General features: G+C 38.9%; 1 protein-coding gene across 1 annotated transcript in view; it reads right to left on the bottom strand.

The window, feature by feature from the left end:
• The window catches only part of LOC128653241 (granulocyte-macrophage colony-stimulating factor receptor subunit alpha), a 184348-nt gene that overhangs the window by 3246 nt on the left and 157839 nt on the right, over positions 1-23263 (bottom strand). Inside the window, exons 8-9 of the mRNA XM_053706426.1 lie at positions 18032-18134; positions 3616-3703 (exon numbers count right to left, since the gene is read on the bottom strand). Of these exons, the coding sequence (XP_053562401.1) occupies positions 3616-3703; positions 18032-18134 (191 nt within the window). The remainder of the gene's footprint in view (positions 1-3615; positions 3704-18031; positions 18135-23263) is intronic.

Raw genomic sequence — 23263 nt, 5'->3', positions numbered from 1 at the left:
CAGAAATTATCTCTGATATCACGGGAGGTAAGGGTCATCTCCTTCCTCCGGATTAGAGAAACAGAAAGGAGGACAGAGTAATTTTTGTTCCTTTCGAAATTTCAAGGGAAATTATTTCTCTTCCTCCTCTAAACCAGAACAATCTAAGTCTACTTGGAGACCCAACCAGTCCTGGAACAAGGGTAAACAATCCAAAAAGTCTGCTGTTGAATCCAAAACAGCATGAAGGACATGCCCCCGATCCGGGACCGGATCTGGTAGGGGGAAGACTTTCTTTCTTCGTTCAGGCTTGGATTTGAGACATTCAGGATCCCTGGGCTATAGAAATAGTGCCTCAGGGATACAAACTGGAGTTCAAAATTTTTCCTCCCCGAGGAAGATTTCTTCTCTCAAGATTATCTGCAAGCCAGATAAAAAGAGAGGCATTCTTACATTGTGTAAGAGATCTCTCCTCCCTGGGAGTGATTATCCCCATTCCTGTACAGGAATAGCGGCAGGGTTTTTATTTAAATCTGTTTGTAGTTCCCAAAAAGAAGGGAACTTTCAGACCTATCTTATATCTCAGGAGTCTAAACAAGTTTTTCAGAGTTCCATCTTTCGAGATGGAAACTATTCGTACCATTCTTCCATTGATCCAGGAGGGTCAATTTATGATGACAGTGGATTTAAAGGATGCATATCTTCATGTTCCTATCCACAGAGATCATCACAGGTTCCTGAGGTTTGCCTTTCTGGACAAACACTTTCAGTTTGTGGCTCTTCCTTTTGGTCTGGCCACAGCACCCAGAATTTTCACAAAGGTTCTGGGGTCTCTGCTGGCGGTTCTAAGACCGCGGGGCATTGCAGTATCTCCTTATCTGGACGATATTCTAATCCAGACGCCATCTTGTCAACAAGCAAGATCTCATACCGACGTTGTGCTATCCTTCCTTAGAACTCACGGGTGGAAGGTAAATCTGGAAAGAGTTCCTTAATCCCGAAGACAAGGGTGACTTTCTTGGGAACTCTAATCGATTCTATATATATGAGGATTTTTCTGACAGAGGTCAGGAAATCAAAGATTCTAGATACCTGTCGAGCCCTTCAGTCCATTCCTCGGCCGTCAGTGACTCAGTGCATGCAAGTAATCGGACTGATGGTGGCGGCAATGGACATCATCCCGTTTGCTCGGTTCCACCTCAGGCCTCTGCAGTTAAACATGCTCAGGCAGTGGAATGGAGATTAGGCAGATTTGTCTCCTCGAATAACCCTGGAACATTAGACGAGGGACTCTCTTCAATGGTGGTTGTCTCTGGATCATCTATCCCAGGGAACCTGCTTTTGCATACCATCCTGGGTGATTGTGTCAACGGACGCCAGCCTTCTAGGGTGGGGAGCTATCTGGGGTTCCCTCAAGGCTCAGGGAGTATGGACTCAGGCAAAGTCTGTTCTTCCTATAAAAATCCTGGAACTAATAGCGATCTTCAACGCTCTCCTGGCCTGGCCTCAGTTTGCTTCGGCCCAGTTTATCAGATTCCAGTCGGACAACATAACGTCAGTGGCTTACATCAATCATCAGGGAGGAACGAGGAGTTCCTTAGTGATGGCCGAGGTAGCCAAGATAATCCGGTGGGCGGAGGCACATTCTTGCCATCTGTCAGCGATCCACATCCCAGGGGTGGACAACTGGGAGGCAGACTTCCTGAGCAGGCAGTCTTTTCATCCGGGAGAGTGAGAACTCCATCCGGAAGTGTTCTCCAACCTGATTCTCAAATGGGGTCGGCCGGAGTTGGATCTCATGGCATCTCGTCAGAATGCCAAGCTCCCGAGATATGGGTCCAGTGATCCCCAGGCGGCACTGATAGATGCGCTGGCGGTTCCTTGGTCCTTCAGCCTTGCATACCTATTTCCCCCGTTTGCACTTCTTCCTTGGGTCATTGCTCGAATCAAGCGGGAGAGGGCATCAGTGATCCTCATTGCTCCTGCTTGGCCTCGCAGGATTTGGTATGCAGATCTGGTGGACATGTCATCCCTGCCACCTTGGAGACTTCCGTTGAGGAAGGACCTTCTCATTCAAGGTCCTTTCCTTCACCCAAATCTAGTTTCTCTGAAGCTGACTGCTTGGAGATTGAACGCTTAATCCTATCCAAGCGGGGTTTTTCTGATTTGGTCATAGAGACCATGATTCAGGCTCGTAAGCCTGTAACTAGAAGGATTTACCATAAGATATGGCGTAAATATCTCTATTGGTGTGAATCCAAGGGCTACTCATGGAGTAGAGTTAGGATTCCCAGAATTTTGACATTTCTCCAAGAAGGTTTGGAGAAGGGTTTATCGACAAGTTCCCTAAAGGGTCAAATCTCTGCTTTATCTGTTTTGTTACACAAACAACTGGCAGAAGTCCCAAATGTACAATCATTTTGTCAGGCCCTGGTTAGGATCAGGCCTGTGTCAAACCAGTTACTCCTCCATGGAGTTTGAATTTAGTTCTCAAAGTTCTTCAAGGGGCTCTGTTTGAGCCTATGCATTGCTTTAGATATAAAGTTGTTATCTTGTAAATTTTATTTCTTGTTGCTATTTCCTCAGCTCGTAGAGTGTCTTAGCTCTCGACATTGCAGTATACTTCGCCTTTCCTTATTTTCCATTCAGATTAAGGTAGTTTTACGTACTAAACTAGGTGTTCTTCCTAAGGTGCAAAGCTGCAACTTGGTCCTCTCTTAACACTTTTTAGAAATTCTATAAATTTGATACTTTTGTTTCGGCTGAGGCCGCTTTTGGGAGAAAGGTTCCTCAAGCAGTGGTGCCTTCCATTTAGGTTCCCTGTCTTGTCCCTCCCATATCATCTGTGTCCTCTAGCTTGGGTATTGTATCCCATAAGTAATGATGATGATCCGTGGACTCATCGTGTCTTTAAAAAGAAAAGAAAATTTATGCTTACCTGATAAATTTGTTTCTTTTTAGACACGATGAGGCCACGGCCAGCCCTGTTCTTTTAGACCGGTTGTTAATTATTATAAACTTCAGACACCTCTGCACCTTGGCTTTTCCTTTCTCTTCCTAACTTCGGTCGAATGACTGGAGTGGGAGGGAAGGGAGGAGCTATTTAACAGCTCTGCTGTGGTGCTCTTTGCCTCCTCCTGCTGACCAGGAGGTGAATATCCCATAAGTAATGATGATGATCCGTGGACTTATCAGGTAAGCATAAATTTTCTTATTTTATGTTAATATATACAGACAAACTAATATTTTGTGAATTTTTTAATACACGTCTATTTTAATGTAGTTTATGATTACATGAGTATCTAAACATAATATATTTTGATTTGACATTCATGGATGATTAAAATTGCTTTGAAAAAACAAACATCTTTTTATGCATGAATTCTGTATCACACATCATCAAAAACAAAGTAAGCTGCATTTTCTATTAGTCTCTTAGATTTTTAAGTGTTCTTTTGTATAGTATAGAACTCTTATGCTATTATAAAAATATTATGATGCAAAATTGTAACTTTAAAATGATCTTTTTTAAAATAACAGTAAGGGCATCCTAGGGTCACCCATCCAGCCCTGAATATATATATTGAACCTGCTCATTGTTTGAATAGTTATCATTGGATTATAATGCTAGATTACCATTTGGTTACTGCCACAGTGATCAATATTCCTAAATTTTTGCTTCGGTTGTGGAATTGAAGGAAACAAGATGCTTAATATTTTGAATCTGAAAAAAAGAATAGTTTTAAAGATTAAAAATGTAGTGATAAAAAAAGCTTTACAACCAGTAAAGTGGAATCCCATCTAGCCATTCTGATACCATCTCAAAATGAGTTACAGAAAAAAAAACTACTGACTTCAATGTTAGTGGCATGCATTATGACCAAATCTTGTCTAGAATATAGGACATGGGGGATATATATATATATATATATATATATATATATATATATATATATATATAGTTCAGATAGCACTCCAGACTCTCAAAGTTATAAACCCAAACTATCGGCTAGATTACGAGTCTTGCGTTAGCCTTAAAAAGCAGCGTTGAGAGGTCCCAATGCGTTAGAAGTTGAACGCTGCTTTTTTGGGGAAATCGTGCACGAGCACGTTTAGCCAGCTTACCGCTACTGTAAGCAACGCTGTTATTGAGGTGAGATGTGGAGCTAAATTTTGCTCTACGCTCACCTTTTTGGGGCTAACGCCGGGTTTAAAAAAAACCTGTAATACCAGCGTTGTCTTAAGGGAGCATTGAAAAAAAAAATGCTTATTAGCAACGCACTGTTACCGCAAAACTCGTAATCTCGGTATCTCGGTGTATGTGTGTAAGCTCTTTGTGGAGGAAGAATTATTTCATAGGTATATGCAAGACATAGCCCAATAATAAAATGTTTTAGCAAATTGGAGCATTTTTTACTGCATTTTTATGCCCCTTTAAATCAACTAGAAAATGGCTGTTAGATTGTATATAATGCAATACTTAATCTAACATTGAGACATTACCATCTAAGTTTAAAATATTTTCTAGCAAATAATTGTATCTATTTTTATTTATTTTGCTGCAGAGGTATAGTTGCCCTGGGTTAAAGGAATATTTCGACATTTAAATGTTTTTTTAAAATACTTTCTCTTTGTGACCCTCGTAAATCTTTAACAGATCATACACGTTTATTTAATAGAAGTACCATTATTATTGTTTATTTGTAAAGCATTACTAATTCATTGTCATATAGCTACTAACCAGAATGCAGACGTTTAAGAGTCCCATGCCCCTCCCGTAAAGATTGACAAGTAGAACTCCATGAGCGCCCTTTTCTCCATAAAAAAAAAACAATCTGGTATATAGTAATGTGTGGTGCTCACCATTCAATCATGCCTGTTTACCATAGTGCATGAGGCTCCTGATGCAAAATAGGGATAATGCTCCTCTAAGTGGTGTAGGAGCTGAAATAAGGGATTTTATATGAGCCTTTGACCCCTCATGAAAACAGAGGGAGGAATTGTCTCTACCTTTTGTGCGCTACATAACAGTAGCATTAAAAAACATTTGACGTATATATAAAAGAATGAAAGACCGTCAGTGGGTAAGTACCATGTATAACTGAGATACAGTCTCTACATTCTAAGTGTAATTAACCCCTTAATGACCACAGCACTTTTCCATTTTCTGTCCGTTTGGGACCAAGGCTATTTTTTTGCGGTGTTTGTGTTTAGCTGTAATTTTCCTCTTACTCATTTACTGTACCAACACATATTATATACAGTTTTTCTCACCATTAAATGGACTTTCTAAAGATACCATTATTTTCCTCATATCTTATCATTTACTATAAAAAAATATAAAATATGAGGAAAAAATGGAAAAAAAACCACACTTTTTCTGACTTTGACCCCCAAAATCTGTTACATATGTACAACCACCAAAAAACACCCATGCTAAATAGTTTCAAAATTTTATCCTGAGTTTAGAAATACCCAATGTTTACACGTTCTTTGCTTTTTTTGTAAGTTATAGGGCCATAAATACAAGTAGCACTTTGCTATTTCCAAACCATTTTTTATCAAAATTAGCGCTAGTTACATTGGAACCCTGATATCTGTCAGGAATACCTGAATATCCATTGACATGTATATATTTGTTTTAGAAGACATCCCAAAAGTATTGATCTAGACCCATTTTGGCATATTTCATGCCACCATTTCACTGCCAAATGCGATCAAATAAAGAAAATTGTTCACTTTTTCACAAATTTTTTCACAAACTTTAGGTTTCTCACTGAAATTATTTACAAACAACTTTTGCAATTATGGCATAAATGATTGTAAATGCTTCTCTGGGATCCCCTTTCTTTAGAAATAGCAGACATGTATGGCTTTGGCGTTGCTTTTTGGTAATTAGAAGGCTGCTAAATGCCACTGCGCACCACATATGTTTTATGCCCAGCAGTGAATGGGTTAATTAGGGCGTATGTAGGGAGCTTCTAGGGTTAATTTTAGCTGTAGTGTAGTGTATTAGACAACCCCAAGTATTGATCTAGGCCCATTTTGGTATATTTCATGCCACCATTTCACCGCCAAATGCGATCAAATTAAAAAAAACGTTAAATTTTTCACAATTTTAGGTTTCTCACTGAAATTATTTACAAACAGCTTGTGCAATTATGGCACAAATGTTTGCAAATGCTTCTCTGGGATCCTCTTTGTTCAGAAATAGCAGACATACATGGCTTTGGCGTTGCTTTTTGGTAATAAGAAGGCCGCTAAATGCTGCTGCACATCACACGTGTATTATGGCTAGCAGTGAAGGGGTTAATTAGGTAGTTTGTAGGGAGCTTGCAGGGTTAATTTTAGTTTTAGTGTAGAGATCAGCCTCCACCTGATCCCTCCCAAACAGCTCCCTTCCCTCCCCCACCCCACAATTGTCCCCGCCATCTTAAGTACTGGCAGAAAGTCTGCCAGTACTAAAATAAAAGGCATCTTTGAATATTCTTTTAAAAAAATTGAGCATATTTACATATGCTGCTATGTAGGATCCCCCCTTAGCCCCCAACCTCCCTGATCCCCCCCAAAACAGCTCTCTAACCCCCCCTGCCTTATTGGGGGCCATCTTGGGTACTGGCAGCTGTCTGCCAGTACCCAGTTTGCAAAAAAAAAGTTTTTATTATTTTTATTTTAGGTTTTATTATTTTTATTTTATTTTTTTCTGTAGTATAGCTTCCCTCCCACAGACTAACACCCCACCAGCCATACCGATCTTGCTAAATTGTAAATAACATCCCCCTTTTTCCCCACTTCTACATAAAATATTTCTGTAGTGTAGCGGTTCCCACCCGCTCCCTCCCCGTGCACGCCCCCGCCCCCGCCTCCCCGTGCGCGTGTCTGTGCGCGCCCCCTGTCATCCCCGCCCACGATCCCGCCCCCCTCCGCATCATCCATGGCCATCGATGGCCGCCACCCGCCTCCCGGTCCTGCTCCCACCCACCAACGAAGTAAGCCACGATCTCCGGTGCAGAGAGGGCCACAGAGTGGCTCTCTCTGCATCGGATGGCTTCAAAAGGTTATTGCAGGATGCCTCCATATCGAGGCATCACTGCAATAACCGGAAAGCAGCTGGAAGCGAGCAGGATTGCTTCCAGCTGCTTTCCACACCGAGGACGTGCAGGGTACGTCCTCAGGCGTTAACAGCCTTTTTTTTTGAGGACGTACCCTGCACGTCCTCGGTCGTTAAGGCTTTAAAGTAAAAGACATATCCCAGTTATGCATACAAATTATAGGAGGTGGGTTTGAAATAAAAACATGTGCTCTGTTTATTAAACACCAAGGCCTCTAGTTATCAAGCCGTCAACCTCAAATACGCTGGAATTCCGCAGCGTATTTGTGGCGAGGCTGATTCGCCTAAGTTATCAAGCCCTGCTGCCCGGCAAAAGTAGAATTTTGTGACGTAAGCTTCGATCCGCCGGACTCAGTCCGACACAGATCGATTCTTACGTCGCTCCAGATGTTCCGAATACATGTTCGGCACAATCTGACTACTTTTGCTAGTTATCAAATGACTACCAGGTATGCTCGGCACTTTTCCAGCCCATCGTACCTGGTTTTCCCAGGGAGGCGGATCCCATAGGAATCAATGGGAGTCTGACCATAGCGAAAGCTCATGTTCGCTGCTGCCCGACATCCCATTGATTCCTATGGGAAATGTCTGCACCTAACACCCTAACATGTACCCCGAGTCTAAACATCCCTAATCTGCCCCCCCACACCGTCGCAACTAAATACATTTATTACCCCATAAACCGCCGCTCCCGGATCCCGCCGCAACTATAAAAAATATGTTAACCCCTAAACCGACGCTCCCGGACCCCGCCACAACTATAATAAATATGTTAACCCCTAAACCGCCGCTCCCGGACCCCGCCGCCACCTACATAATACCTATTAACCCCTATCCTGCCCCCCCTACACCGCCACCACTATAATAAAATTATTAACCCCTATCCTGCCCCCCCTACACCGCCGCCACTATAAAAAAATTATTAAATAGTTATTAACTATTTAATAGCTACCTTGTTAAAATAAAGAGAAATTTACCTGCAAAATAAAAACTAACCTAAGTTACAATTACACCTATCACTACACTATCATTAAATAAATTATTCCTATATAAAACTAAATATTTACCTGTAAAATAATCCCTAAAATAGCTACAATGTAATTAATAATTACATTGTAGCTATTTTTGGATTTATATTTATTTTACAGGTAACTTTGTATTTATTTTAGCTAGTTAGAATAGTTATTAAATAGTTATTAACTCTTTAATAACTACCTAGCTAAAAGAAATACAAAATTACCTGTAAAATAAATCCTAACCTAAGTTACAATTAAACCTAACACTACACTATCATTAAATTAATTAAATAAATTAGCTACAAATAACTACAATTAAATACAATTAAATAAACTAACTAAAGTACAAAAAATAAAAAAAACTGTTACAAAAAATAAAAAAAAAGTTACAAACATTTCAAAAATATTACAACAATTTCAAGCTACTTACACCTAATCTAAGCCCCCTAATAAAATAAAAAAATGCCCTACCCTATTCTACATTAAAAAGTTAACAGCTCTATTACCTTACCAGCCCTAAAAAGGGCCTTTTGTTTATTTAAGGGGGATTTGGGTTAGAGTAGGGGTGTGTGGGTGGTGGGTTTTAATGTTGGGGGGGTTGTATTTTTATTTTACAGGCAAAAGAGCTGATTTCTTTGGGGCATGCACCGCAAAAGGCCCTTTTAAGGGCTGGTAAGGTAATAGAGCTGTTAACTTTTTAATGTAGAATAGGGTAGGGCATTTTTTATTTTGGGGGGCTTTATTTTATTAAGGGGCTTAGATTACGTGTAAGTAGCTTAAAATTGTTGTAATATTTTTGAAATGTTTGTAACTTTTTTTTTTTTGTAACTTACGCCTAGATTTAGAGTTTGGCGTTAGCCGTCAAAACCAGCGTTAGGGGCTCCTAACGCTGTTTTTTACCGCCCGCTGGTATTTAGAGTCAGTTAGGAAAGGGTCTAACGCTCACTTTGCAGCCGTGACTTTTCCATACCGCAGATCCCCTTACGTCAATTGCGTATCCTATCTTTTCAATGGGATCTTTCTAACGCCGGTATTTAGAGTCGTGGCTGAAGTGAGCGTTAGAAATCTAACGACAAAACTCCAGCCGCAGAAAAAAGCCAGGAGTTAAGAGCTTTCTGGGCTAACGCCGGTTCATAAAGCTCTTAACTACTGTGCTCTAAAGTACACTAACACCCATAAACTACCTATGTACCCCTAAACCGAGCCCCCCCCACACCGCCGCCACTCTATTAAATTTTTTTAACCCCTAATCTGCCGCTCCGCACACCGCCGCAACCTACATTATCCCTATGTACCCCTAATCTGATGCCCCTAACACCGCCGACCCCTATATTATATTTATTAACCCATAATCTGCCCCCCCCAACGTCGCCGCCACCTACCTACACTTATTAACCCCTAATCTGCCGACCGGACCTCACCGCTACTATAATAAAGTTATTAACCCCTAATCCGCCTCACTCCCGCCTCAATAACCCTATAATAAATATAATTAACCCCTAATCTGCCCTCCCTAACATCACCGACACCTAACTTCAAGTATTAACCCCTAATCTGCAGACCAGACCTCACCGCTACTCTATTAAATTTATTAACCCCTAAAGCTAAGTCTAACCCTAACCCTAACACCCCCCTAAGTTAAATATAATTTAAATCTAACGAAATAAATTAACTCTTATTAAATAAATTATTCCTATTTAAAGCTAAATACTTACCTGTAAAATAAACCCTAATATAGCTACAATATAAATTATAATTATATTGTAGCTATTTTAGGATTAATATTTATTTTACTGGCAAATTTGTATTTATTTTAACCAGGTACAATAGCTATTAAATAGTTAATAACTATTTAATAGTTACCTAGTTAAAATAATTACAAAATTACCTGTAAAATAAATCCTAACCTAAGTTACAATTAAACCTAACACTACACTATCAATAAATTAATTAAATACAATACCTACAAATAAATACAATTAAACTAACTAAAGTACAAAAAATAATAAAGAACTAAGTTACAAAAAATAAAAAAAATATTTACAAACATTAGAAACATATTACAACAATTTTAAGCTAATTACACCTACTCTAAGCCCCCTAATAAAATAACAAAGCCCCCAAAATAAAAAAATTGCCCTACCCTATTCTAAAATAAAAATAGAAAAGCTCTTACCTTACCAGCCCTTAAAAGGGCCTTTTGCGGGGCATGCCCCAAAGAATTCAGCTCTTTTGCCTGGAAAAAAAAAACATACAATACCCCCCCCAACATTACAACCCACCACCCACATACCCCTAATCTAACCCAAACCCCCCTTAAATAAACCTAACACTAAGCCCCTGAAGATCTTCCTACCTTATCTTCACCACACCGGGTATCACCGATCCGTCCAGGCTCCGATGTCTTGATCCAAGCCCAAGCGGGGGCTGAACGTCCATCCTCCGGCTGAAGTCTTGATCCAAGCGGTGGCTGAAGAAGTCCATCATCGGGCAGAAGTCTTCATCCTATCCGGGCAGAAGAGGACATCCGGACCGGCAAACATCTTCATCCAAGCGGCATCTTCTATGTTCTTCCATCCGACGACGAGCGGCTCCATCTTCAAGGCCTCCGGCGCGGATCCATCCTCTTCTTCCGACGACTAGACGATGAATGAAGGTTCCTTTAAGTGACGTCATCCAAGATGGCGTCCCTTGAATTCCGATTGGCTGATAGGATTCTATCAGCCAATCGGAATTAAGGTAGGAAAATCAGAATTTTCCTACCTTAATTCCGATAGGCTGATAGAATCCTATCAGCCAATCGGAATTCGAGGGACGCCATCTTGGATGACGTCCCTTAAAGGAACCTTCATTCGCCGTCTAGTCATCGGAAGAAGAGGATGAATCCGCGCCGGAGGTCTTGAAGATGGAGCCGCTCGTCGTCGGATGGAAGAACATAAAAGATGCCGCTTGGATGAAGATGTTTGCCGGTCCGGATGTCCTCTTCTGCCCGGATAGGATGAAGACTTCAGCCCGATGATGGACTTCTTCAGCCGCCGCTTGGATCAAGACTTCAGCTGGAGGATGGACGTTCAGCCCCCGCTTGGGCTTGGATCAAGACATCGGAGCCTGGACGGATCCGTGATACCCGGTGTGGTGAAGATAAGGTAGGAAGATCTTCAGGGGCTTAGTGTTAGGTTTATTTAAGGGGGGTTTGGGTTAGATTAGGGGTATGTGGGTGGTGGGTTGTAATGTTGGGGGGGGGTATTGTATGGGTTTTTTTCCAGGCAAAAGAGCTGAATTCTTTGGGGTATGCCCCGCAAAAGGCCCTTTTAAGGGCTGGTAAGGTAAAAGAGCTTTTCTATTTTTAATTTAGAATAGGGTAGGGCATTTTTTAATTTTGGGGGGGATTTGTTATTTTATTAGGGGGCTTAGAGTAGGTGTAATTAGCTTAAAATTGTTGTAATATTTTTCTAATGTTTGTAAATATTTTTTTATTTTTTGTAACTTAGTTCTTTTTTATTTTTTGTACTTTAGTTAGTTTATTTAATTGTATTTATTTGTAGGTATTGTATTTAATTCATTTATTGATAGTGTAGTGTTAGGTTTAATTGTAACTTAGGTTAGGATTTATTTTACAGGTAATTTTGTAATTATTTTAACTAGGTAACTATTAAATAGTTATTAACTATTTAATAGCTATTGAACCTGGTTAAAATAAATACAAAGTTGCCTGTAAAATAAATATAAATCCTAAAATAGCTACAATATTATTATAATTTATATTGTAGCTATATTAGGGTTTATTTTACAGGTAAGTATTTAGCTTTAAATAGGAATAATTTATTTAATAAGAGTTAATTTATTTCGTTAGATTAAAATTATATTTAAATTAGGGGGGTGTTAGGGTTAGGGTTAGACTTGGCTTTAGGGGTTAATAAATTTAATAGAGTAGTGGTGAGGTCCGGTCCGCAGATTAGGGGTTAATACTTGAAGTTAGGTGTCGGTGATGTTAGGGAGGGCAGATTAGGGGTTAATACTATTTATTATAGGGTTACTGAGGCGGGAGTGAGGCGGATTAGGGGTTAATAACTTTATTATAGTAGCGGCGAGTTCCGGTCGGCAGATTAGGGGTTAATAAGTGTAGGTAGGTGTCGGCGACGTTGAGGGGGGCAGATTAGGGGTTAATAAATATAATATAGGGGTCGGCGGTGTTAGGGGCAGCAGATTAGGGGTACATAGGGATAACGTAGCTGGCAGCGGTGTACGGAGCGGCAGATTAGGGGTTAATAATAATATGCAGGGGTCAGCGATAGCAGATTAGGGGTTAATAAGTGTAAGGTTAGGGGTGTTTAGACTCGGGGTTCACGTTAGGGTGTTAGGTGCAGACATAGGAAGTATTTCCCCATAGGAAACAATGGGGCTGCGTTAGGAGCTGAACGCTGCTTTTTTGCAGGTGTTAGGTTTTTTTTCAGCTCAAACTGTCCCATTGTTTCCTATGGGGGAATCGTGCACGAGCACGTTTTTTACGCTGGCCGCGTCCGTAAGCACCGCTGGTATTTAGAGTTGCAGTGGTGGTAAATTATGCTCTGCTCCCTTTTTCGAGCCTAACGCAGCCCTTCTGTGAACTCTAAATACCAGCGGTATTTAAAAGGTGCAGGGAAAAAAAGCCAGCGTTAGCTACGCGGGTCGTTACCGACAAAACTCTAAATCTAGCCGCTAGTTTTTTTTATTTTTTGTACTTTAGTTAGTTTATTTAATTGTATTTAATTGTAGTTATTTGTAGCTAATTTATTTAATTAATTTAATGATAGTGTAGTGTTAGGTTTAATTGTAACTTAGGTTAGGATTTATTTTACAGGTAATTTTGTATTTCTTTTAGCTAGGTAGTTATTAAAGAGTTAATAACTATTTAATAACTATTCTAACTAGCTAAAATAAATACAAAGTTACCTGTAAAATAAATATAAATCCAAAAATAGCTACAATGTAATTATTAATTACATTGTAGCTATCTTAGGGTTTATTTTACAGGTAAGTATTTAGTTTTATATAGGAATAATTTATTTAATGATAGTGTAGTGATAGGTGTAATTGTAACTTAGGTTAGTTTTTATTTTGCAGGTAAATTTCTCTTTATTATCACTAGGTAGCTATTAAATAGTTAATAACTATTTAATAGCTATTGTACCTAGTTAAAATAAATTGAAATTTGCCTGTAAAATAAAAATAAATCCTAAGATAGCTACAATATAATTATTATTTATATTGTAGCTATATTAGGGTTTATTTTAAAGGTAAGTATTTAGTTTTAAATAGGATTAATTTAGTTAATAAGAGTTATAATATTTAGATGTATTTAATTAATATTTAAGTTAGGGGGGTGTTAGGGTTAGACTTATTTTTAGGGGTTAATAATTTTATTATAGTGGCGGCGGTGTAGGGGGGGCAGGATAGGGGTTAATAAATTTATTATAGGTGGCGACGGTGTAGGGGGGGCAGATTAGGGGTTAATAAGTTTAATATAGGTGGCAGGGGTTTAGGGGTTAAACTATTTAGTTGCGGCGGGGTACGGGATCGGCAGGATAGGGGTTAATAAATTTATTATAGGTGGCGGCGGTATAGGGGGGGCAGGATAGGGGTTACTAGGTATAATGTAGGTGGCGGTGGGCTCCGGGAGCGGCGGTTTAGGGGTTAATACATTTATTATAGTTGTGGCGGGGTCTAGGAGCGGCGGTTTAGGGGTTAATACATTTATTATAGTTGCGGATGGGTCTAGGAGTGGCGGTTTAGGGGTTAATAACTTTATTTAGTTGCGGGGGGCGCCGGTATAGGGGGTAGAACAGTGTAGTTTAGTGTGGGTGCTTAGTGACAGCTTATCAATAAAGCTGTGAAAAAGCCGAAGAGCAGCAATATCGGATGAGTGATAACTATCACAGTCCGCTGCTCATCGCCCCGTACTTTGTGCACAGCTTTTTGAGAGCTTTATTGATAACTTTGGCGAGCGTATTCAGGTCCGCGGCGGCGATGGTAGGCGAGCTTAGGTGGGCGTATTGTGGCTGGCGATGGCAGGTAAGTAGACACATTGATAACTAGAGGCCCAAATGTCAACTTAAAATTGAAAACAAAAAAGAGGAGGACAGTGCATTTATAGGGAAGATAAAAATCAATCACCATTTCACCTGCATTATAGCCAAAACCCATTGACCTGCAAAAATTAAATACAAAGACCTAAGGGCAAAGAGGAGATAAGACACGATTGTAGATCTACATATTAGAGTGCATAAATAAACATTCATATATTCTGGGGTTTACATATAAATTCTATGGTTTAAGAGAAAGGAAATCCTTAAGCACATTCACAATCAGTCATACCTAGTCACTTAAAGGCGTCCTGCTACCTGCAAGCATCCCGGGTGAACCTGTTCTGCCGATTTTGGGACAAACAAACCAGAACTGCTTGTGCAATGATAAATGCTGACAGCGCATGCTGTCGGCATTTATCGATGTGCAGCGGACATGATCACTACAGCAGATCATGTCCATACGCACCATGATACATCTACCCCATATTCTCAATTCACCTGTAATTGTATATGATTATTAGTAACAATGTATAGGTTATATTAATTTTAACACATTTAGTAAATGTGTCAAATTCTTCCAAGCAATATTTTTTGCCGTCAGTGAGTTTTGGCTATTAGGCAGGGGAGATGGAGATTTATTTATTTTTAAGAAATATATAAGTAAGAAAGGGAAACAAGAAAATACTTGTTTCCAAAAAGACAAGGACTTCAGCGCTCTTTTAAAAAATATACAGCTCCAAATTTAAAGTGAACAAAGTAACACTTTATTGACATATGTAATCAAACATTGTGGCACACTGTATCCCCCAAGGATAGAAATTAGTAATATAGCATGCAATATAGCCTAACCAGCATAAAAAACCTTAGGTTAATCGCTACAAATAGCAAAGAGGTAATAAAGCAAAATAAAACAAAACCTGACCGGCCAGGATGAACCAAAGTACTGATGAGTACATTTATATAAATAATCAATTTTATGTTGTTTCAGACATTATGACATTTGGGGAAGTCTCCCTAAGTGTGATGCGGGAATCCAGACATGGACCCGTTGCTCAGTGTGCCTAGAGGGATATGGCTGCACCTCACTGACGAGGCCCACAATAGGCCGAAACGTACGTCTGGGGTTTTGCCGTTTCTCTCGTTCAGAGAGGGATTGCCTGGTATTTTGGGGCTGGACTGCACTGTTAAGTCAGAATCAGACTGATATGCTACAGGAAAGTTCTTCTCTGTGAAAGGCACATGTTGAGCAAAAAGAGGCTGCTTCTAGGGTGGTAACTAGCCATAGAACAAGCTATTATGCTATTTGTTCGTTCCCAGGTTGAGCGCTTCTCTCTTTTTATTTATGTTTCAGAAATATATTTAGGATAACTACACCCAACTGCACACAGAACCTTCACCTGCAATTGTGGAGGTATGACCTGGGCAGATTTCAAACACGGGATCTAAGTTATCAATAATATACTTTTTAATACAGCAAGTGCAGGACATGCATTATATATCTATATATCATATGAAAATGTATCATTAATGGACCATTCAATAAGTGGAAACATGGCAAATAGTAGTGAGAATTAGGTAGAGTGATGATACACACAACTACACCTAGCTGCTCACAGAACCCCTAAACAAATTAAGAGGTATGTCCTGGGCAGGTAATCTAGAAATGGGATATAAGTTGTGCAATCAAACACTCTCCTTTTGGCGGTGCTGCAGTTTTAGTATTTTAAGTGTCGCCCTTGCAGGCGTCTCCAAAGGCAATAATCTACTGTAAGTATAGGCACTTAGGGCTCCATGTACTAAATAGCGGGTGGACAGCTTCTCAACTCGCGAAGCTGTCCGCCCGCCTCAATCACGTGACCAATCACGCAACTGAAGGGGCTGTCAATCACCGAGAGCGAGCGTGCTCTCTGTGATTTTGCCTCGCCACCTAAGAGGTGGTGTAGGGTGTAGGAAGCAGCGGTCTAATGACCGCTGCTTCTTACATTGTGGGAAGCAGGCTCGCATATGCGAACCTGCCTCGCAAAGGCTCCGGAACAGCTTTCGCTGCTTTGTACATGGAGCCCTAAGCGTGAGCACTTAAATTTAGTGCTTAGAGAAATCAAATATGAAATGCTTCAAGTGGTGTGTAACATCAACATACTACACCTTTCAAAAACTGCTGTGGCTGTTAGATCCTATTATGGAGAAACAAACGAATGCTTGTCCAGATTCAGGCTGAAGAGGAAACTCGCTGCATGTTCAAGCAGTGCTGTGATCGGTACACAGGGTCACCTGGTTGGTCAGTTATTTATTTTTAACTTCTCTTTTTGATTTTAATAAGTTGACATTTGGTTTAATTAATAAAGTAAGTGTTTTTATTTCAATTCCACTTATCAGGAGTGCAGATATTTCATGCCTCACTGTTCCGCCCAAGGTATACATTTTCTATAAATATTATCATTCTATATTAAAAGGCCTGTTTGTCTAATTCTGGCACTTATTGGTGATACTGACCACCTCCCCTTGCACATGCATCCTGTTTCTCAAGTCTTTTAAAACAAAAACAAAAAATTGCATTTGATTACTTGGTCTTATTATGGAATTTGATATTGAATTCATCTTTAACTTCCCTGTGCCTTGACTCGAGTCTGAATAATTACTTTGGTCTTAAATCTGTGACCATTTTCCTGCCATTCCACTGGATTCCCTTCCTGGATGTGGTTCGTATTACCTTGCACATAATCCTGTCTTGTTTTAAACTTGGGCTCTGGCTGCCATTTGATCTTGATTTGTAATTTCCTTGATTGTATATAGTTAATGAATTGTTACATAATCCTTAGTTATATAACTTTATTTAAGGGACAGTAAAGTCAAACTTAAAGGGACAGTGTACACCAAATGTCATGTAACTGCATGTAATAGACACTACTATCTATAAGAATATGCACAGATAATGATCTAAAAATCTAGTATAAAACCTTTAAAAAGTTACTTAGACACTCCCAGTTTAGAACCGTTGATTAGGTTAGCTCTGAAAATCAGTGCAATGTTATTAAAAATAAGCAAAACTATACTTTGTTACAAAAACACTCCTAGATAGGTTATATAAATGGATCATCTACAAAACATTTTTGCAAAGAAAAATCTAGTGTACAATGTCCCTTTAAATGTTTATAATAAATGTAGAGCATGGAATTTTAAACAACCATCCAGTTTACTTCTATTTAATTTTCTTTCTTTTTTTCTTTTTGTATCTTTTGTTGAAAAGCATACCTAGGGTGGCTCATGAGCAGAAATGCACTACTGAGAGTTAGCTGCTGATTGGTGGCTGCACTTCTATGCCTATTGTCATTGGCTAACCCAATATGTTCAACCAGCACCCAGTAGTGCATTGCTGCTCCTTCAACAAAGGATACCAAGAGAATGAATCAAATTTGATAAGTAAATTGAAACTTTGAATAAAATTGTATGCTCCATGTGAATCAAGAAATAAATATTTTGGATTTCATGTCCTTTTAAAGGCCACAATTTAGTGAGTCAGCTTCTCTCCTTACTGCTCTGCAGCCTGTTACAACCAGAACTATTACAGACGTATGCAGAATGTACCAAGTTAAAATTGATTTTGCTGTTTGAGTTTGAAAAGCTGATATTATTATTATTATTATACTTTATTTATGAAGCGCCAACATATTCCACAGCGCTGTCCATGGATACAATTAATTTAAATAAAACAATGATATAAAACTTGTAAAAGGAGAAAATGTACAAACACCTACCGGAGGAATTGAGGGCTCTATTACTGTGGGAACTTACAATCTAGAATTTCCTCTTATTTCATGAAATAATATATATAAATGACATTGTCAATAAATGCATCTTACCTTATACAAAGTAAAAGCAGTATTACCATTACTGCTATTATACCAGTTGCCACAAAAGAGAAAAGCATGACCTCGGTGACCATGGATTCTTCCACATCTTTATCTTGGAGAATACATTAATTGAAAGTCAGTAATTAGTGTTTAATTCATCACTTATTATCAAGTCATTTATAAGAATAACAACAGAAATATTGGGTTCCCCATTTAATCTCTAATAAAAAAAATAGTGTATTAACTACATATTTAATAATTCACAACAATGTTTCTCTGTTATTAAAACAATTGTGTAGGATCAATGATTGCTTTGTGTTACCATTCATCAACAACATAAAAAAGCTATTAAGATTAGTTTAAAAAAATGAAGACATTTAAAGTGGCAGTAAACATTTTTCTTTTCATACAGCCATTTTCTTTCATAAGATGATGAGAGTCCACATAGCATCACATGTGGGATTATACTCCAGTCCACTAGGAATAGTCAAAAATACCCAACATACCAGAGTTTTTAATCTCTCCCACTCCCCTGAGTCACTCAGTCAATGTTTTGCCTCCAAAATAGGTGAATTCAGAAGTGCTGATTTACACATTATTGAGAGAGCTTCCCTAACCAAATCCCCCTCAGAGTGCCTAGGAAGGATAGAGGGGAAGTTTTCAGCCAGCTAGTGATTATCTTTTCCCAATGTAGAAATGCAGCCATTCTCCCAATGCACCTTGTCAAATGTTTACCAGCTCCTTGGCACGATACTTGCACTGCCTCGGGTGGGGCCATCTACTGGATGCAGTCTTCTGCAGCTAAGGTGAACACGGTAGATGATGGTGCAGGCTTTTAGAATGAACTTGTAAACATGATTTACATAGCCTAGATATGTATACTCATACACCAGGTATGCTCAACCTTGTTCCCCTAGATGTTTTAGAACTACATTACCCATAAAACTCAACCAGCCTAAAGAGTGTCTAAGCATCATAGAAAATGTAGTTCCAAAACATTTCGGCGGACAAGGTAGAGAACCCCTGACATACTCAAAATAACTTCTACAACAGTTTTATGTACTTTTGGGCACTTTACGAAGAACTTGACAAAATTGGGTACTGTCACTTTAAAGGGACACTAGTCAAAAAATAAAGTATAATATTTAAAGAGAAAAAAAACATTAGTATTTTTAATATATTTTTTTTTGCAGCTAACATTGTTAAAAATGAGTTATCTTGCTGTGTTATTGTTTTCAGTTATGAACTGAATTGAGCCAAGCTTCACTGCTCCATATATATGCTCTTATCAAACAGAGCTGTATTGTATATAATGACTATTTGCTCCAACTAACCAGGCTAACGAGTGCACTCCCCCTTTCCTGATTCTTATATCTAAGAATGGCAAGGCTTGTTTCTAAAGACAGAAAAATATTCCTTTCATTTTTGTTAAGGTCAGACACAAATTTTCGGAGTACTTCTGGGCCATCCCAGAGTACCAGAATATCGTCAACATATCTGACCCACAACAAAACATGCTGATCGAAGGTATGCTTTGTCCCTCATATATGTCATACATTTCCCACGCTCCTAGGTGGAGACAAGCATAGGTTGGGGCACACACCGCCCCCATAACAGTACCTCTGATCTGCCTATATATTTTATTGTCAAAAGAAAAAAACATTATTCTCAAGAATAAATTTCAATAATTGGATTAAAAAGTCAGTATGTTTGTCAAACTTTTTGTCCCTGGGATCTAGAAAGGACCTTATTGCTCTAATTCCTACGTTGTGGGGGATCGAGGAATATAGGCTTTCAACATCCTAGGGATGCTAGAATAGTATTGTCTGAAACTCTTATTCCATCTAACTTTGTAATAAGTCTTCTGTGTCTTTGATATGAAGGGAGGGTTGACAAGAAGGGGCAGAGTAGGAAGTCCACATATTGGCTCATTTTATCTGTAGCACTCCCTATCCCCGAGACTATGGGCGAGAATACTGGTAACACAGGAAATGTTGGATACAGATAGACAAATTCTTGATTAGAAATCAATCCTCCTCTCCTAACTTCACTCAGAACCTTAAATAATTCATTCTGAATTTTAGTTTGAGGACTACTTGTCAATTTTTTTATATTGGTCTCTCATACCTAGCTGTTGTATTACCTCCATAATATAATATGTTTCATCCAATAATGCTAGGTTAACACCCTTGTCCGCTGGCTTTATTATCAGGTGTGTGGCCCTCGAGAGCTCATTTATCATTGCAATTAAGACTTCCTAACAGCTCAGTTGGAGAAAATAGTCATTATATGTAATAAAGCTCAGTTTGATAATAGAGCATATAAAGGGAGCTGTGAAGCTTGGCTCAATTCAGTTTAAAGTCAATTGCTTGGTTTTGCAAAACACACAGGATGGACAATCCCAATGCATTTTTGTCTAATGTCTGGATGAGGAACTTACCTTGCTTGAAATAACAGAGGTTAACAACCCGATATGAGCAAAGGACTGCTTGATATGTGTTGATTAAAGTATGCTTTAAGGTCTTAAAGGGACATATTTAATGTTGTATGTATGTGTAATGTGTTAGGAAATTGTGAGAACCATCAACTTATCTACTTACAGTTGTGCTCATAAGTTTACATACCCTGGCAGAATGTATGATTTCTTGGCCATTTTTCAGAGAATATGAATGATAACACAAAAACTTTTCTTTCACTCATGGTTAGTGTTTGGCTGAAGCCATTTATTATCAATCAACTGTGTTTACTCTTTTTAAATCATAATGACAACAGAAACTACTCAAATGACCCTGATCAAAAGTTTACATACCCTGGTGATTTTGGCCTGATAACATGCACACAAGCTGCCACAAAGGGGTTTGAATGGCTATTAAAGGTAACCATCCTCACCTGTGATCTGTTTGCTTGTAATTAGTGTGTATAAAAGGTCAATGAGTTTCTGGACTCCTGACAGACCCTTGCATCTTTCATCCAGTGCTGCACTGACGTTTCTGGATTCTGAGTCATGGGGAAAGAAAAAGAATTGTCAAAGGATCTGTGGGAGAAAGGTAGTTGAACTGTATAAAACAGGAGAGGGATATAAAAAGATATCCAAGGAATTGAGAATGCAAATCAGCAGTATTCAAACTCTAATCAAGAAATGGAAAATGAGGCGTTCTGTTTGATAACATACTGCATTCATCTTGCCATCAATTCTGACCAAATTTCCTGTGCCTTTGTAGCTCACACATCCCCAAAACATCAGAGATCCACCTCTGTGTTTCACAGTAGGAACGGTGTATCTTTATTCATAGGCCTTGTTGACTCCTCTCCAAATGTAGTGTTTATGGTTGTGGCCAAAAAGCTAAATTTTGGTCTCATCACTCCAAATGATTTTGTGCCAGAAGGTTTGAGGCTTGTCTCTGTGCTGTTTGGCGTATTGTAAGCGTGATACTTTGTGGCAGTTGCGTTGTGATGGCTTTCTTCTGGCGACTCAACCATGCAGCCCATCTTTCTTCAAGTGCCTCCTTATTGTGCATCTTAAAACAGCCACACCACATGTCCTGTATTTCACCTGAAGTTATTTGTGGGTTTGCCTTTGCATCCCAAACAATTTTCCTGGCAGTTGTGGCTGAAATTTTAGTTGGTCTACCTGACCGTGATTTGGTTTCAAAAGAAGCCCTCATTTTCCACTTCTTTATTAGAGTTTGAACACTGCTGATTTGCATTCTCAATTCCTTGGATATCTTTTTATATCCCTTTCCTGTTTTATACAGCTCAACTACCTTTTCTCACAGATCCTTGGACAATTCTTTTGCTTTCTCCATGACTCAGAATCCAGAAACATTAGTGCTGCACTGGATGAAAGATGCAAGGGTCTGTCAGGAGTCCAGAAACTCATTGACCTTTTATACACACACACACTAATTACAATAAAACAGATCACAGGTGAGGATGGTTACCTTTAATAGCAATTCAAACCCCTTTGTGTCAACTTGTGTGCATGTTATCAGGCCAAAATCACCAGGGTATGTAAACTTTTGATCAGATTCATTTGAGTAATTTATGTTGTCATTATGATTTAAAAAGAGTAAACACAATTGATTGATAATAAATGGCTTCAGTCAAACACTAACCATGAGTGAAAGAAAAGTTTTTGTTTTATCATTCATATTCTCTGAAAAATGGCCAAGAAATCATAAATTCTACCAGGGTATGTAAATTTATGAGCACAACTGTATATATACTGGAAAATTGGTTCTAATTTCATGTGGAGATCCACTTGTATCTGAGAGGCAGCTGTATGGAATATTATGATAGATAATTAAAAGTATTAGTTTAACACTAAAAGAGTGCTGAATTCCCTTTCTTATTGGGAAGAGGTTTAATCATACCTCTTCCACTAATCTCTCTTTCTTAAGTTTAAAAGTTATTTTGAGGGTCTGCACCAACAATCCTTTGAATAAGGCAATATTTAACTAATTGTGAATGAACAATATGTTAGGATTACACCCTCTCCCTGTCCCATTTGCTATTTTCAGTTTATATATATATATATATATATATATATATATATATATATATATATATATATATATATATATATATACAGTATCTAACAAAAGTGAGTAGACCCCTCACATTTTTGTAAATATTTTATTATATATTTTCATTTGACAACACTGAAGAAATTACACTTTACTACAATGTAAAGTAGTGAGTGTACAGCCTGTGTAACAGTGTAAATTTGCTGTCCCCTCAAAATAACTCAACACACAGCCATTAATGTCTAAACCGTTGGCAACAAAGGTGAGTACACCCCTATGTGGAAATGGCCAAATTGGGCCCAATTAGCCATTTTCCCTCCCCAGTGTCATGTGACTCATTAGTGTTACAAGGTCTCAGGTGTGAATGGGGAGCAGGTGTGTTAAATTTGGTGTTATCGCTCTCATACTGGTCACTGGAAGTTCAACATGGCACAGAACTCTGAGGATCTGAAAAAAAAGAAGTGTTGCTCTACATAAAGATGGCCTAGGCTATAAGAAGGTTGTGAAGACCCTGAAACTGAGCTGCAGCACGGTGGGCAAGACCATACAGTGGTTTCACAGGACAGGTTCCACTCAGAACAGGCCTCGCCATGGTTGACCAAAGAAGTTGAGTGCACGTGCTCACACCTCCAAGAAGACCACTGCCTTGCTAAAGAAGCTGAGGGTAAAGATGATGGACTGGCCAAGCATGTCTCCAGACCTAAACCCTATTGAG

This window comes from Bombina bombina, chromosome 3 (genome assembly GCF_027579735.1).
Source record: "Bombina bombina isolate aBomBom1 chromosome 3, aBomBom1.pri, whole genome shotgun sequence".
NCBI classification, from domain to species: domain Eukaryota; kingdom Metazoa; phylum Chordata; class Amphibia; order Anura; family Bombinatoridae; genus Bombina; species Bombina bombina.
The sequence above is the reverse complement of the archived record's forward strand: the minus strand, read 5'-3'. Positions and strand labels throughout refer to the sequence as shown.